The sequence below is a fragment of the Phocoena phocoena genome, chromosome 9 (genome assembly GCF_963924675.1).
Source record: "Phocoena phocoena chromosome 9, mPhoPho1.1, whole genome shotgun sequence".
Taxonomy (NCBI): domain Eukaryota; kingdom Metazoa; phylum Chordata; class Mammalia; order Artiodactyla; family Phocoenidae; genus Phocoena; species Phocoena phocoena.
This window is the reverse complement of record NC_089227.1, coordinates 76071808-76086376: the sequence shown is the minus strand read 5'-3', so window position 1 is coordinate 76086376 and position 14569 is coordinate 76071808. Positions and strand designations below refer to the sequence as shown.

Here is a 14569-nt window from a genome sequence, read left to right as displayed (position 1 = left end):
CTGATAACTCACTTATTCTCCGCACACTTTTTATGATTATGATCTTCTTTACATAACAGACTTGTCAAAACTTCCAATGCAAAATGGATTGCACCATGCCAGGATATGTATCTACATGTATATTTACATTTTGTAAAACTGCCTTTTAATCGCTTAGAATGAAAACTTCTTCCTGAACAGAGAATACATTTATCTCATGTGTCATTTACAGACAATAGTTCTCTATTTTTAAACAATTCCATTCTATGCAGAAATGAGTGCACCTGAATAAAGGGAAAAAGTGCCAATTTGTGTTTACTGGGTAAGAAAGAGAACGCCTTTCTAGTGACTGTCACCCAGGTATCTTTTTGACCCATGTGTCACTTGGGCTATTCATATTTAGATAGGGGACTGAACTTGAAAGAGAAGGCAATACATTTCTGTGCAGATTCACTTACATTGTAACACATCTCCGTATGCTTCCCAGAGGCACGTGCAATTAACCCAGCCTTCACCAGAAAGCAAACTGATTAAGGAAATAGCCATCGACATTCATTAATTCTAACCTTTGCAGAGAAGAATGAGTTACAGCCCTCCCTAGTTAAAAGAAAAATAAAAAGGATGGACTGTAGTACATTCAAAGACAAAGTGTTCAAATTAAAAAAAAAAAACTTGAAATTTGTTAACATTGAACAAAGCATGTGATTAGATTAGTCGATTCTTGCTAATGTTGAGATGGCACTGGTCCCTGGCTAAGGAGCTCTCCATGGTGTGCATGTATCATCTCACAGCATGATCAGCAACACAGTAACCAGGTAATAAGTCTCCAAAAGGTATAGACCCAAACCTCAAAGGCCTTTCAATGTAGTTAGGCAGGCAAGAAGTAAAACCATAAATTATATTAAAAAAATAGCACTTACTAATGTCAAGTGTAATTCCAACTATAGAAGATGTAGGCTTGGGAGGTTGAGAAGGCTTCATGGAGAAGGTCAGTGTAAAGACTGGCTCTCAAAGGAGAAAATTAAAGGGCAAAAAAATCCAGTGGAATCTACTAATGCAAGGAGATATGCAAATGTACACAGAAATGTAGAGATGGTGTTTCACCCTGGGTTTCTTTTCAATACCAGATCATATCTCACACCGTCAAATCTAGCTGCTGAAGTTAGTGGGAGAACAATGCCTATTTCTATATATATACTCATGCTCAGAAAACAATATAAGACACATGGAGAGTAGGGAAAAAAAAGTCAAATCATTCTTACAGCTCTGCAGGAAGAATCATACCTCCTTTTCAGGGAAAGTTCTTTTCACCTTTCCCCTTCTTTCAATGAAAGAGAAGTTAAATTGTACAGTTTTTAACAATCTACAGGCCAACTCCTTTATAGATAATTCAGACAAAGTAACTGATTTATATTCTTCTCCATCAGGCCAGGTAAAATTTCACCATTGAGTAGTTTTCCCCCAAATGGCCTAAGAGTTCACCAGATGAGAAACACAGGGTTGCGTTATATCAACTGGGCACCTCATGATAAACTCCAGTACTGTATGAATAAATGCAGAGCTAGCAGTGATACTGAGGGATGTGGAAAGAGTGAGTCACAGAGAGTAGACCTAGGAGAGAAATGCATTAAAATAATAGAATAAAGAACATATTTATTCCTTTCTTATCCCTGAGCATCTGCAGTAACCCCCAGCTAATTAGTACTGCACATTTCTAGATAATGTTTTAAGGTCTTCAGGGGAAAAAAAAGAGTAGAAAATTGAAATTTCAAGAAGTACTACTGATATTTAATTGTGTAACTATGGGCAGGCCAAAAACAATCGTGTATGTGTAAAATGACAGATTTTAAATAGACAACAGCTAAGTTTCCTTCCACCAGGAATTCAGAAATTAGGGAATAAGAAATTTGAACTTCATGAACTCGTTTTCAAAGATGAGTATAATTGGAAGAAAAGTTTAGACAAATACATGACATCAGAATTAAATGAAGTAATTATACAAATAATATATATATAAGATCAAGTCTATCTGTACTCTAAAGGGAAATCCTGAAAAGAAAAAAAAAATCGTAACAGACCCACTGAAAATTAGAAACCGGTCCCTTTTCTAGGATGCCGTGCCAAGAGAACACATCTCATCTCTTCCTGACATACCTCTGTCTTGCAACCAAGCAAAGGCTTATAGAAAAAGACATAGAAAGCTGGGTGAATACACACTTTCAAAAAATACATACGTCACGTCAAATATTATCTCTAATTCAAATGGTGACTAAAACAAAATGAAGACACTTAAGATTTGGTTCCCTGTAATGCTAAAGGAGGAATACATATCACATTTTCTACATCTCTTTAAAAGTTCATTTTCAGCTCTCATCAATTAACATGCTCTATAAAGAACTCTGTAAAAAATGTGGTATAGTATGCCAAAATAAAAATGGATGTTACTCATAGAATGGCTCTTCACCCAAAAGATAAATTTTGGTCCCCCTGCCGCCCCCCAGCCCGGCACCTCGTGAAGATGTATTTGATTAACACGTTAGCAATATTCATGCATAGGTGCTGGCACAGGAGAAACTATAATTCCACCCATTTTCAATATTGCTGGGTAAACCAGAAGTCTCTACATAAATGATTCCACAAGATACACTCCCAACATTCCCTAAAGCTATGTAGTCAGAATAGTGATGAATAGAAGGAAGATATTTCAAAGTTTCTTCTTCTTTTTAATAATATATACTTTATAACATGCACTATATAAAGTATATAACATATACAATACAGTTAATATATGTATATGTTGTATGGGATATATAGCATACTTGTATGTTATATGAAATAGAACATATATGACATACATATGACATATTTTATATAAATATATAATCCCCCTACAATTATGCCATTCTAAAAAGAGGAATTTTCCTCATACATTGTTAGGAAAATTACAATAAAAGTATTTTGCTTTTTTGTTTCTTAAAATAGCAATTTACCAACTATATCAAAATTAAAATATTATAGATTCAGTTTTGATAGTCTTATAAATAGACAACTACACTAAGTTTTCTAGGAGCATAGTTGTAATTCTACCATATTTGTTTCTGATGAATGCACACTATAAATGAAATTTTTGTTTTCCCAGGTTTGCAGGGAAACCAAGAATGCAGGTATTGCCTAAAATAATAGCTCCCCAAATATTTAATGTGCCACCTGGTACCTCTTCTAATTCACAAGTCATGAGCCTAAGGTTCAATGGTAAACTGAACCTAAATATATGTTTGTAAAATCGTTTTTGATTACAGGTGAATATTTGGAAATTTCCTAAATTTGACACCATTTAAGCACTACCACCTAAATGAAAAATAACAACAGGATGTTACTGCCCAGAGGTCATTAAGACAAAAGAGGACTTCCAGGTTCTTATTCTCCCAAGGCAGTTTAGGGTAGTAACTAGAGGTTACATTGCAGAAAAGAGGGAGGCCAGAAGTAAAAGGGTCATCAGGGCCCAGTGCAGGTCAACAAGTATGCTCAGAAAGAAAGGACTGAATGGAGGAAGAAATATACAGGGCCGCCCAATTTAAACATTGTTTTAAAAAAACCTTTCTGACATTCTTTCATTGATTTCTAAAATTGTGCTCTTGATGTTTCATACTTTAATTAATAGGAAATGGGTAGACTTCAAATTATATTTTAAAGCATTCACTTTACTAGCAAATTAAATAATTACTTATGTAACGAGCATGGTTAAAATATGGAATAATGATATATATGCTATTTCAAGGAGCACAAAAATGATTAGATGAATACACAATAGACCCACTCATTTCTTCAGACCGAAAAACCAACTGAATATTGTCTAAAATGACCTGAGAGGTAGCAGATAATTCTGCCAGTCCTGAACTACAAAATTCTTGGCCCTTTCTTTTCATGTAGATAATTTTGTATGAGCTGGAACTTTCAAACACCACTGTCTAGGATTGCATTTTCACTTCTATTATCATTAATTGATGAATATTAGCTCCATTAAAAATAACAGCCACATAAAAAGAGTTCATTGACTGTAATGGGAAATTCCTGGTCATCTATCAGACACGGATTGATTTTTAGCTGCAACTACTGAGTAGTTTCCAAAAAGTTTGTATCTTACACTTCATCGTATAAGACTACAGTGTAAAAAATAAATTCAAGCAACGGCTTTTGTTAATACTTTCTATTCTTAAATGAAGCTATTGAGTCACAATGCAACCAAAGTTAAGACACCAAAAAGGAAGGATTTTTTTAAATCTATTTTTTCAGAAAAGTATAATACATTTAAAATATATTTTGATGAGAAACAGAAGACATTTTTTGAGAAAACTTTGCTACATTATAAAGCATATGCTTTGTTAAATGTTCGTATATATTCTCCAATAAATGGGTTGTATCTTGATTGCAACATTTCTACATCTTTAAAGCATGACTGCTATATTACACCAGGATCATTAATTACCTTAATTTCCTGAAAATTAAAATTCTCATCTATAGTGGAACTTAAGTCTTAGAAGTAACTCCCATTTTGCTTCCAAGTTCTGAGAAAGTGTGTGTATTTAATTTTTCTTACATACTAACATTCAGAACACGTGAACTAAAACCATTTCATAGATTTTACTCAGGTATTGTGATTTAGTTTCTTAATTCATTTCAAAAAGTAGATGCTTCTAAGCATTTTATTTATATAATAAAAATTGTCATCAGTGGTTAACAATTCCTCATCTTTTCCTAAAAACAAAAATAGATTTCATAATAAAATAAAAATTTGAAAGTCATTTCAGAAAACAAGTTTTAAAATAATACTAACTTCTCAAGTCTAGAATAGAAATTTCTAGTCAGATGAAATTAGTATCTCATCAACATTCATTGTAACAATGCTTAAATTCAATCAGATAGAGGGCATAGAGTATTAAAATGACTTACTGATACTTCATGAAAAACACTGTCACAGACACCTAATTTTTAAAAATGTATTTCCTTTTAATACTTCTTTCATTTCCCCTTAACATAGAGTCCTCTTTTTATTCATAGGTACTTCTAATTTGAAGTCCTGATAGTGATTTATACTATCCAACTGTCCTTAATAAAGACTTCAAATGACATAAAGACAACAAGACACAAACCTCTTGGTTACAACTAAGCACCTGCACTGCTAAGGTATTCTGCATCTTCTTCAAAATGTGTCACAAAATTTCCAACAGGATAAAAGGGAAATATAAACAGTAGATTATAGAATTTTCACTGATTCATTTTTGAAAATCCACTAGTAGGCCTTCAAAAATATGTGAGACTAAATCAAAACCATACGTCATTATATTTTACTTTAACATAATTTCTTGACTTAGCCCAAAATTCTTCACATTTAAAATATTCCATTAGTTAGCCATAGGACAACATGAGAATTCTGTTCAACACAATATGTCTAATAAAATTAAGTTGACTTTAACCACATTGTCATTTAAAGAAGGCAATTAAATTAGGCTGAAACACAAAATTTAAAAAGCAGCCTTGGGAATAACTTTTTCTCTTACAGCCATTACCAAATCCTATTGAACTGATTAACCATGCAAGAAAAGCAGCATAAAGCTGAAGAAAGGGCACTAACATCACTACTTGGCTTATCTAAGAACTCATAAAAGTAAAAGGCTCTTACCATTTTATTTTACTATATACTCTAATATATAAATGCTGCTACTTTTCTGCAGTATAACATTATTAGTAATGTCATATCTTTCTTCAATCACCTAAAAATCTTAATTCTAGCTTAAATTTTAAAGAACAATATTAATTCAGAATATGTCCCTTTGGTGGCAAAACACGATTACCACCAAATAAAATAACAAAGAAAAGTATTCTAAAAGGAAATTGGGGCCCAATATTCTCTAATGCAACCAGCCCTTGGTGACCATCAATCTCATCAGATACTGCTCTGCCCACTATGTGTATTTAATGAATATGCGCCCATTGCCTGATGGGATCTGTAGTTTCTTTAAAAAAGTGTGGTAAGAGTCACTTGCTTCTTTATTTGAAACTATGAACGTAGAAACTTAAATATGTTGCAAATATCATTCCACTGCATTTTGTAGAGTTGATCAGTTTCAGCCCTGATATTCTAAAACACTGCATAACTTATCAGCCATAATGAAAATGCATATATATGAATATGTGCATACATATTACAAAATCCTTTGATAATATCTATAATCTATGTCTTAAAATGCTGTAAAATGAGAATTATGGTTCTGAGAGGGAAAATGCACGCCAGAAGTATTCACATGAAAATAATATTTCAAATATACGTGGAAACTTTTCAGTTCAATACACTGAAGCACTTTCTAGGCATTTCAATATACAGTGTGTATTTTCATACCTTTACTTGAACACAAATTTTGTGCTTTTCATTGTCATTATATTTTTATGTCTTCATACATATAATACTGATGATCTTTATATTCAGGAATTCCTAAATTTCTTTCTGTATTTATCACTTTCAGGCATCAATACTCAACAATGGCCAGCAACTTCCTAAATACTTCAATCACTACGTCATACTCATATCATAGATCAAAAGAGTTCTTCAAAACCATTTAGATAATATTTTCCTGAACCCATTTAAGAAAGAGAAAGATTATTTGCTCTTAATAAGTATATAACTTAAATGGGTGCACAACCACCACATACATATTCCACCTCCATCCCATTTCCCTTGATGGCACCTACCCTAGTGTTGTCATGGTGACGATGGTGTACCAGAAGGCAGCAGGGATGCTGGTGAACTTGCTAGCAGAAGACCCCTTCTCTGCGTAGAACATAACCGTAGCGAAGATGATGATAGCCATGGTGAGCGAGAAGAGCAAGAAGCCCAGTTCAGAGGCACAGCTCTTCAGTGTGTACCCCAGGATGCGCAGGCCTTGAGAGTGGCGGGAAAACTTAAAGATCCGGAAGACCCGGAAGACGCGGAGTGTGACAAAGGCTCCACTGACATCCTCATTGTCTGTCATCACCAGCCCAATGTAATAAGGCAGGATGGCCACCACATCGATGATACTCATGACGCTACGCACAAAACGGTAACGACTAGGAGCTGCTGCCAGGCGAAGCAAGTACTCAACTGTGAAGATCATGACACAGGCTGTATCCAAGCAAAAGAAGGCCACGGCGTACCGCTCCCCACAGGGCAGTTCTTTAATGTGACCTGGGCTAGACCCACAGGGCACTGTTTCTACCACATTAGCGATGACTGAGACGGCAATGAAGAAGCCGGTAACATAGTAGAACACCAGGGCCATTGTGCTGGTGTGAGGGTTCTCAAAAGCCCGCCAGACCCTCTGCCGAGCCGTCATAGTGGGCAGCGCGCTCTCTCCGGTGTTGTCGGTATCAACATCGTCCTGAAGACGCTCCGCGTTCTCTCGCCGGCGATCCTTGTACTCCTCATAACAGCAGTCGCCGATAATTTCTGGGATGAGGCCAAAGAAGGCTAATTCTTCATCATAAGCGGAGATGCACTCATGGCGAGGGTAGTGGAGTTTCCCAGTGCGGTAGAAATTCAGGATGTGGCGGAAGATGTCTGGGTCACGGTCAAAAAAATACTGCTGAGTCTCTGGATGGTAGAAAAAGTCCCTCTCCGAACTGCCCAGCAGAGTGTCTGGGTACCGTTCCAGGGTGTCCTGCCATGTCTGGAAACGAGTGCCACTCACATTCAGCACAATTAGAGCATCCTGAGTCCTTTTCCTCTCCTGCCTCGGGGGAGCTGGCATGGGCCCCGAGGCCACAGGCATCCACCCAATGGCCGCTGCCCTTGCAAAGGGCAGCCACGCTGCTACCCCCGCCGCCATGGTTCCTTCAAGTGCAGGCCAGAAGGGCAATCAAGTCTCTACAATGGGTCACTCAAAGTAGCCACAATCACCCACCTCCTCCCGTCAAACAAATACTACTGAGAAATGTGGTCCAGAGGTATCAGCCTTATTCCAAGGTAGGGCTCCTGGTGAAGTCACAGTTCTCAGAGAGCAAGTTTCCCTCAAAGACAGGTATTTGGAGTAACGGGGGGAAAATACAATGTCCTAACAATCACACCTAATGATTGTGTGAACCTAATCAAACCTAATCAAATCTCTTCCTGCAGTCGGACCAGGCTAGCCCCGGCACAAATAAGTACACAGGTGACTTTAGATGCCTCAATTTCTTCAAACAGGTGTCTTTAATTTCTCCCTTAACACAGTCTGGAGTGTGTGTCGTGTAGGATAGAGGAGACGAAGGACAGACACTCAGTGGTATTCTTTTTTCAAGAATTAGGGAACCCTTCCACCTTCCTTTTCAGCTCTTTCAAACCTTCCCTTTTCAAGTGGCCCTTCCCGCCAAAGGAATCTCAAGAAGGAGACCTGTTGTTGTAGCTTCCGAGGTTCGGTCACAGCCGCTGCCCCACGTCTCTTTGGGAGTCTGGTCGCCACCTCTACTCCTCGGGACGTATTTGCAGAGACGGAAGTGCTGTGCGTTGGACGCGGCTAGAGGGCATTAATATAGATCCTCCTCCCTCACGTCTACGAGCACCCGCCGTGTCTGCCGAAAGCATTCGCCCAATCTCCCCTTTACTCTCTTGTCAAGTTCAGCTCAGGTGCGGTGTGACAGCTACAGAGCCCGGGAGCTGGCAGCCACCACTGCCGCCGCGGCAGCAACATCTGCTTCCGCGCACAACGCGCCTCGGCCGCGGTACATACCTGACGAAGTGCGCGCCGGGGCTGAGTTGCGGAGACTTTCTCCTCGCGGTGCACCCGGAACGGGAAAAGCTGAGAAAGCAGCTCGCAAGCAGCCGAATCCGATGCGCCGAGGGAGCATAAATAAAGCTCAAGCGAGCTCTTCTCCCCCTTCCCCCATTCCTCCGTGCCTCCCTCCTCCTTTTCACCTTCCAAAAGCCAGGCGCAGGCGAGCCGAGCAGCAGCAACAAGTTCAAAAGGTGCGGGGGAGTCGAGAACAGAGGGGACTCGCTCCTGCCAACTTACTGCGCCGCGGCGGTTGCCGGGGCCCGAGCGGCGCGGTGCGGGGCTGCGGGGCTGCGGGGCTGCGGGGCGGCCGGGCGAGCGGCGGCGGCGGCGGCGGCGGCGCGGCGGGGCCGGGGCCGGCGCGGGCAAACGCCGGAGCGCGGAGGCAAGAGGCGCTCGGCAGCGCGGGGGCGCGGGAGGGCTGCTTGCTGCTTCCCCGCCAGTGGGTGGTCCTGCATCTCCCCGGGCTCCCCGCTCCGCTCTTGCTCGTGCGATCAATAAATGAGGAGAAAATAAATAAATAACCGCGCGCACGCCCCGCCACGCAGGTTATGCAAGGCGTCTCCTGCCTTTCCCTCGACTTGACCTTTCTCTGCCCCCGCCCCCTCGGGCTTCTCTCGCTCCACCCCAGCCACGCACCAGCCCCGGCGCAAAATGTCACCGAGGGAGAGCATCCAGGTGGATCTGCTGGGGAGGAGTGCGAGCCTCGTTGAACAAAGGGAAGCTTCACGCGCTCGCCTGCGGTGGTTTGGTGGAGGAGAGGAGGAAGGGGACCGATGCCTTGCTTCTGCCTCCCTGGGTCCCGGTTCAAGGCGAGCGTGAGGGCGTGGGGGGGGGGGGGCGGGGGGCGGGGAGGCGGGAGTGAAGGAAAAAGAGAGAGAGAGAGAGAAGCTGGGTAGGAGGGTGAGCAGAGCGGAAAACGCAGGAATTGGCTGTCTTCTGAGGGCTCTTGGGTAGCAAGACCTGCAAAGCCCCGCGGCGGAATTTTTAAGCGCTTTTTCCTCTTTCTCGGTCTTTCGGTTTGTTCGAACCAGATGTTAACGTTGCAAGAGTTAATATGTCATCTGTCCCACTTGCTGAAAAGTCAGACAGCCTCCTTGGTCGGGGTCTTGCCACAACTCCTTTTCCTGTCCTTTGCAAATGACAGGAAGGATTTAGAACCCGTTTTCTAAATGTCAGCGTCGAGGGGCGTGCGTCTCCGTGAGTGTGCCTTCCCGTTCATTTTCTCTGCGCATCCATGCGCACACCTAAAATGATTAAAGTAAAGGGGTCCCTGTGAGGGGTAAGTAATGTGGGAGACTAGGAAATTGTCGCTTTCAACGGTTTTGTTTTTCGGGTACCCCGCCCCCAAGTCATTAGGAATCTTCCTTAAAACCAAGCATCTAACATTTATAACCACTAGATGGCGTGAATGATGAGAAGTTAAATCCACACCTCAGGTCTGGATGCTTTAGAAAGGTGAAGGATCAAAATGAACTGACCCAACAGAGCATCAGATCACATAAATATCCTCAAATCCAGCCCCCACCCACCTTTTTAGTATTTATAGGAGATATGCTACTCAGGTCTACGCCTGCATTTTGATGGATATGGGATGTAATGTGGAGAGTTTCTGTTGAAATGCCTTTCAAAATTAAATGTACATTACTGAGTAATAATAATAAGAACAACAACAACAGTAATAAGAGTGTTTGGAAACAGTGAAGCTTCATCTATGTTGACTAAGGAGAGAAGCCCAATTTCTACCTGAAAATTACCTTTTCAAGATCTAGTTGGACTCTTCTTGGTTTGTAAAGTAAGTGGACTGTGATGTATAGCCTTAAATTGAATCAGCTTTCAGGCCCTAGAGATCTTAGGCATGATATGTCAACCTTAAAATTTTGAAATAGAATACCTCAAAGAAGAGACATGAACTGAAAAACGGAGTATATAGAAAGTCACCAGAGAAGCAGAAAAACAAACCTTATAATGCACAGGATTTTCTGTAGAGATGGAAAGGTATTTTTGGTTTGTTTACTTGTTTACTGGTGTAGAGGCTTAGGGAATCCCAAGTTAGTAATTAATGAAGTCGTAGCTAACGCATCGTGTAAGTTTGGGATCACAGAACTGAAGATATCTGCTGTTCATCTGTTTGTCTTAGTTGAGCAGAAAGATACTTGTTAAAGAATCTGTATAGCCTGTATACCTGAAAACAACAGCAACGACCTGACCTGTTAACTGGAAAATAAAAAGAAAGGGACTACTTAGCAATTAGTATAAGAAAGTTAACCCCTTCCTAACCCAGACATGCAGGTGCATCCAGAGAATGGAAAGCCATGAATGACCAATTGATGCCAAACTGGCATGCCATCCTGTAGAGATGAGACAAGTGACCTAAACAGAACCTTTAAAATTTGCCTGTAGGGAACTGAACGCTTACAAATCTAAACGCATATGTTTAACCCTACAAAACGTCTAAATAAGCAATAATATAGAGCCTGCATTTTTAAGAAGGTTTTATGGTCTGCTCTCCCCGACTCTCCACAGGCTTCTTGAGATAGTGGAAAGATGTAGGCTTAGAAGTTAAACACAGCTAGATTCAAATTCTAGCCCAATAAGTTACTCATTGCCTTTGTTTCATTTGGCAAATTACTTAACGTCTCTGTTTAGAAATTATAGATAATAAAACTTAACTTTTGAGGCCTATCATGAAGATTAAGCAGAAAAATACTTCTGAACACCAATGTAGAACTTGACACATGGAGGGTAACTCAGTTCCTTTTCACTTTAATGCATAATGGAAATGCAATTCATTTGATTCAGCTATTTTAGTATGTTTACTCTTGCCTGAGTTCAAAAATTCCTGTACCATGATATGCAGGTAACTGATATTTTAATATTCATTCAGGTGTTGAAATGCTATATGAAGAGTATGCATACAGAATCCAGCAGAACACTATATTCTTCCCCTGTCCAGAAATTCCTGGTTTTCCTTCTTGTATTATCATTTTACATACTCTGCTTGGCTGATTGAAAATAAACTCAGCAAAATCAAAATTGAATTCATCACTTCTCTTCTCCAGTCAGCTACTCCTTCTGTTTCCTCTCCTTGGGATGAATAAAGCCCAAGAAAGAAACCTGGCAGGCATCATAGTCCATGTCCTGTTTTTCAGTACTTCCCCCAACAAATACACACACTCATCCAATGATCCTTGTGTATTCCACCCTCATTACCGTTCTATCCTTATACTGTACCTAGAGTGATTTTTTTAAACTATTTTGAGATAATTATAGATTCATATAGATTCTATATAGATATGAATCTATATAGATTCATACAGAAATAATAGGAATCCCTTATACCTATTACCTAGTTTCCCCCAAAAGTGAACTGTTGCATATTATAGTACAATTTCACAACCAGGATATTGACATTGATAGAATCCATGGACCTTATTAAGATTTCACCAGTTTTACATACACTAATTTTTATGTGTTTATACTTAGTTCTGTTTAATTTTATCATACATGTAGATTTATGTGACCACCATCACAGTGAACATATAGAAGATTTCCATTACAAGGATCCCCTTTAATAGCCATAACCATCTCCTTCACTGCCCCCCTATCTCTTGTCAACCACTAATCTGTTCTCTATAATGTATCAATTCAAGTATGTTATATGAAGGAAATCATGCAATATGTAACCATTAGAGATTGTCTTTTTTCACTCAGTCCAGTTGTATTGAGATCCATCCAAATTGTTGCATGTATCAATAGCTCATTCCTTTTTATTGATGACAAGTACCACACTATGATTAAACATTCACCCACTGGAGGACATTTGGGTTGATTCCAGTTTGGGGCTATTATGAATAAAGCTGCTATGAACATTCATGTACAAGTTATTGTGTGAACATAAGTTTTCATTTCCTTGGGATATATAACCAAGAGTTACAATTGCTGTGTTGTATGATAAGTATATGTTTAGGGGTTTTTTTTTAACATCTTTATTGGAGTATAATTGCTTTACAATGGTCTGTTAATTTCTGCTTTATAACAAAGTGAATCAGCTATACATATGCATATATCCCCATATCTCCTCCCTCTTGTGTCTCCCTCCCACCCTCCCTATCCCACCCCTCTAGGTGGTCACAAAGCACCAAGCTGATCTCCCTGTGCTATGCGGCTGCTTCCCACTAGCTATCTATTTTACATTTGGTAGTATATATAAGTCCATGCCACTCTCTCACTTCGTCCCAGCTTACCCTTCCCCCTCCCTGTGTCCTCAAGTCCATTCTCTACGTCTGCGTCTTTATTGGACCTAGAGTCTGTCATACAGAGTGAAGTAAGTCAGAAAGAGAAAAACAAATACCGTATGCTAACACATATATATGGAATCTAAAAAAAAATTGGTTATGAAGAACCTAGGGGCAGGATAGTATATGTTTAGTTTTGTGAGAAGCTGCCATAATCTTTTCCAGAGTGGCTGCATCATTTTATATACCACCAGTTAAGGTTTTTCAGCGTCCTCACCAATATTTGGCATCGGCACTAATTTTTGTTTTAGCCATTCTGACAGTGTATAATGACATCTTATTGTGGTTTTAATTTGCATTTCTCTAATGGGTAATTTTGTTGAACATATTTTTATGTGCGTACTTGCCATCTGTATACTCTTCAGCAAAATGTATGTTCCTTTTTTTGCCCATTTTTTAATTGGATTGTTTGTTTTGGTTTTGGGTTTTTTTTACTGTTGACTTAGGAGAGCTCTTTATATATTCTATCAATTGTTCTTTGTCAGATATGTTGTCTGCAAATATTTTCTCCTAATACGTAGCTTGTCTTTTCATCCTCCTCACAAGATGTTTTGCAAAGCAAAAGATTTTTTAACTCTGTTGAAGTCCAGTCTATCAAATTTTCCTTTTTATAAAACAAACAGCAGGCTTCCCTGGTGGCGCAGTGGTTGAGAGTCCGCCTGCCGATGCAGGGGACACGGGTTCGTGCCCTGGTCCGGGAAGATCCCATATGCCGCGGAGCGGCTGGGCCAGTGAGCCATGGCCGATGAGCCTGCGCATCCAGAGCCTGTGCTCCGCAACAGGGAGAGGCCACAATAGTGAGAGGCCCGCGTACCGCAAAAAACAAAACAAAACAAAATAAACACCAAACAGCAAAAACTTATTATGGAAAGTTGTGAATATACATAAAAACAGAAAGAATAGTATAATGAATTTTTCCCTTTCTTAATTTTTTTTTTATGGATCATGCTGTTGGTGTCAAGTCTAACAATTCTGCCTAGTCCTAGGTTCCAAAGATGTTCTCTATTTTTTCTAAATGTTTTATAGTTTTACACTTTAAATTTAAGTCCATCTATTTTTGACTTAATTTTTTGTATAAGATATAAAGTTTAGGGAAAGATTCTTTTTCTTTTTTTTTTTTTTTTTGCCTATAGATAGCTGGTTGCTTCAACAACATCTCTTGAAAAGCCTATCCTTTCTGTATCAAATTGCTTTTGCAACTTGGTCAAAAATCAGTTGGGTATAGTTTTGTGGTCCATTTTTAGGTTCTCTATTTTATTCCATTGATATGTGTTATCCCCTCACTAACACCGCTCTTTCCTGATTACTGTAGTTGTATCTTAACTCTTAATGTGAAGCAGTTATTCCTTCCACCTAATTATACTTTTGCAAAATTGATTTAGCTATTCTAGGTCCTTGTCTTTCTATATAAATTTTAGAATTAACTTGTCTAAGTTTACAAAACACCTTTCTGGGATTTTAATAGGCACTGCATTACAACTATAAATCTATTTAATAGAATGTACATGT

The 14569-nt window shown here is 39.4% G+C and overlaps 1 protein-coding gene across 1 annotated transcript in view; it reads right to left on the bottom strand.

Annotated features, from left to right (window-relative positions):
• Positions 1-8841, bottom strand: part of KCND2 (potassium voltage-gated channel subfamily D member 2) — a 462369-nt gene extending 453528 nt beyond the window's left edge. The window contains exon 1 of the mRNA XM_065883699.1: positions 6727-8841. Within this exon, the coding sequence (XP_065739771.1) occupies positions 6727-7841 (1115 nt within the window). The 5' untranslated portion in view covers positions 7842-8841. The remainder of the gene's footprint in view (positions 1-6726) is intronic.
• Between the last annotated feature and the right edge of the window lie 5728 nt (positions 8842-14569).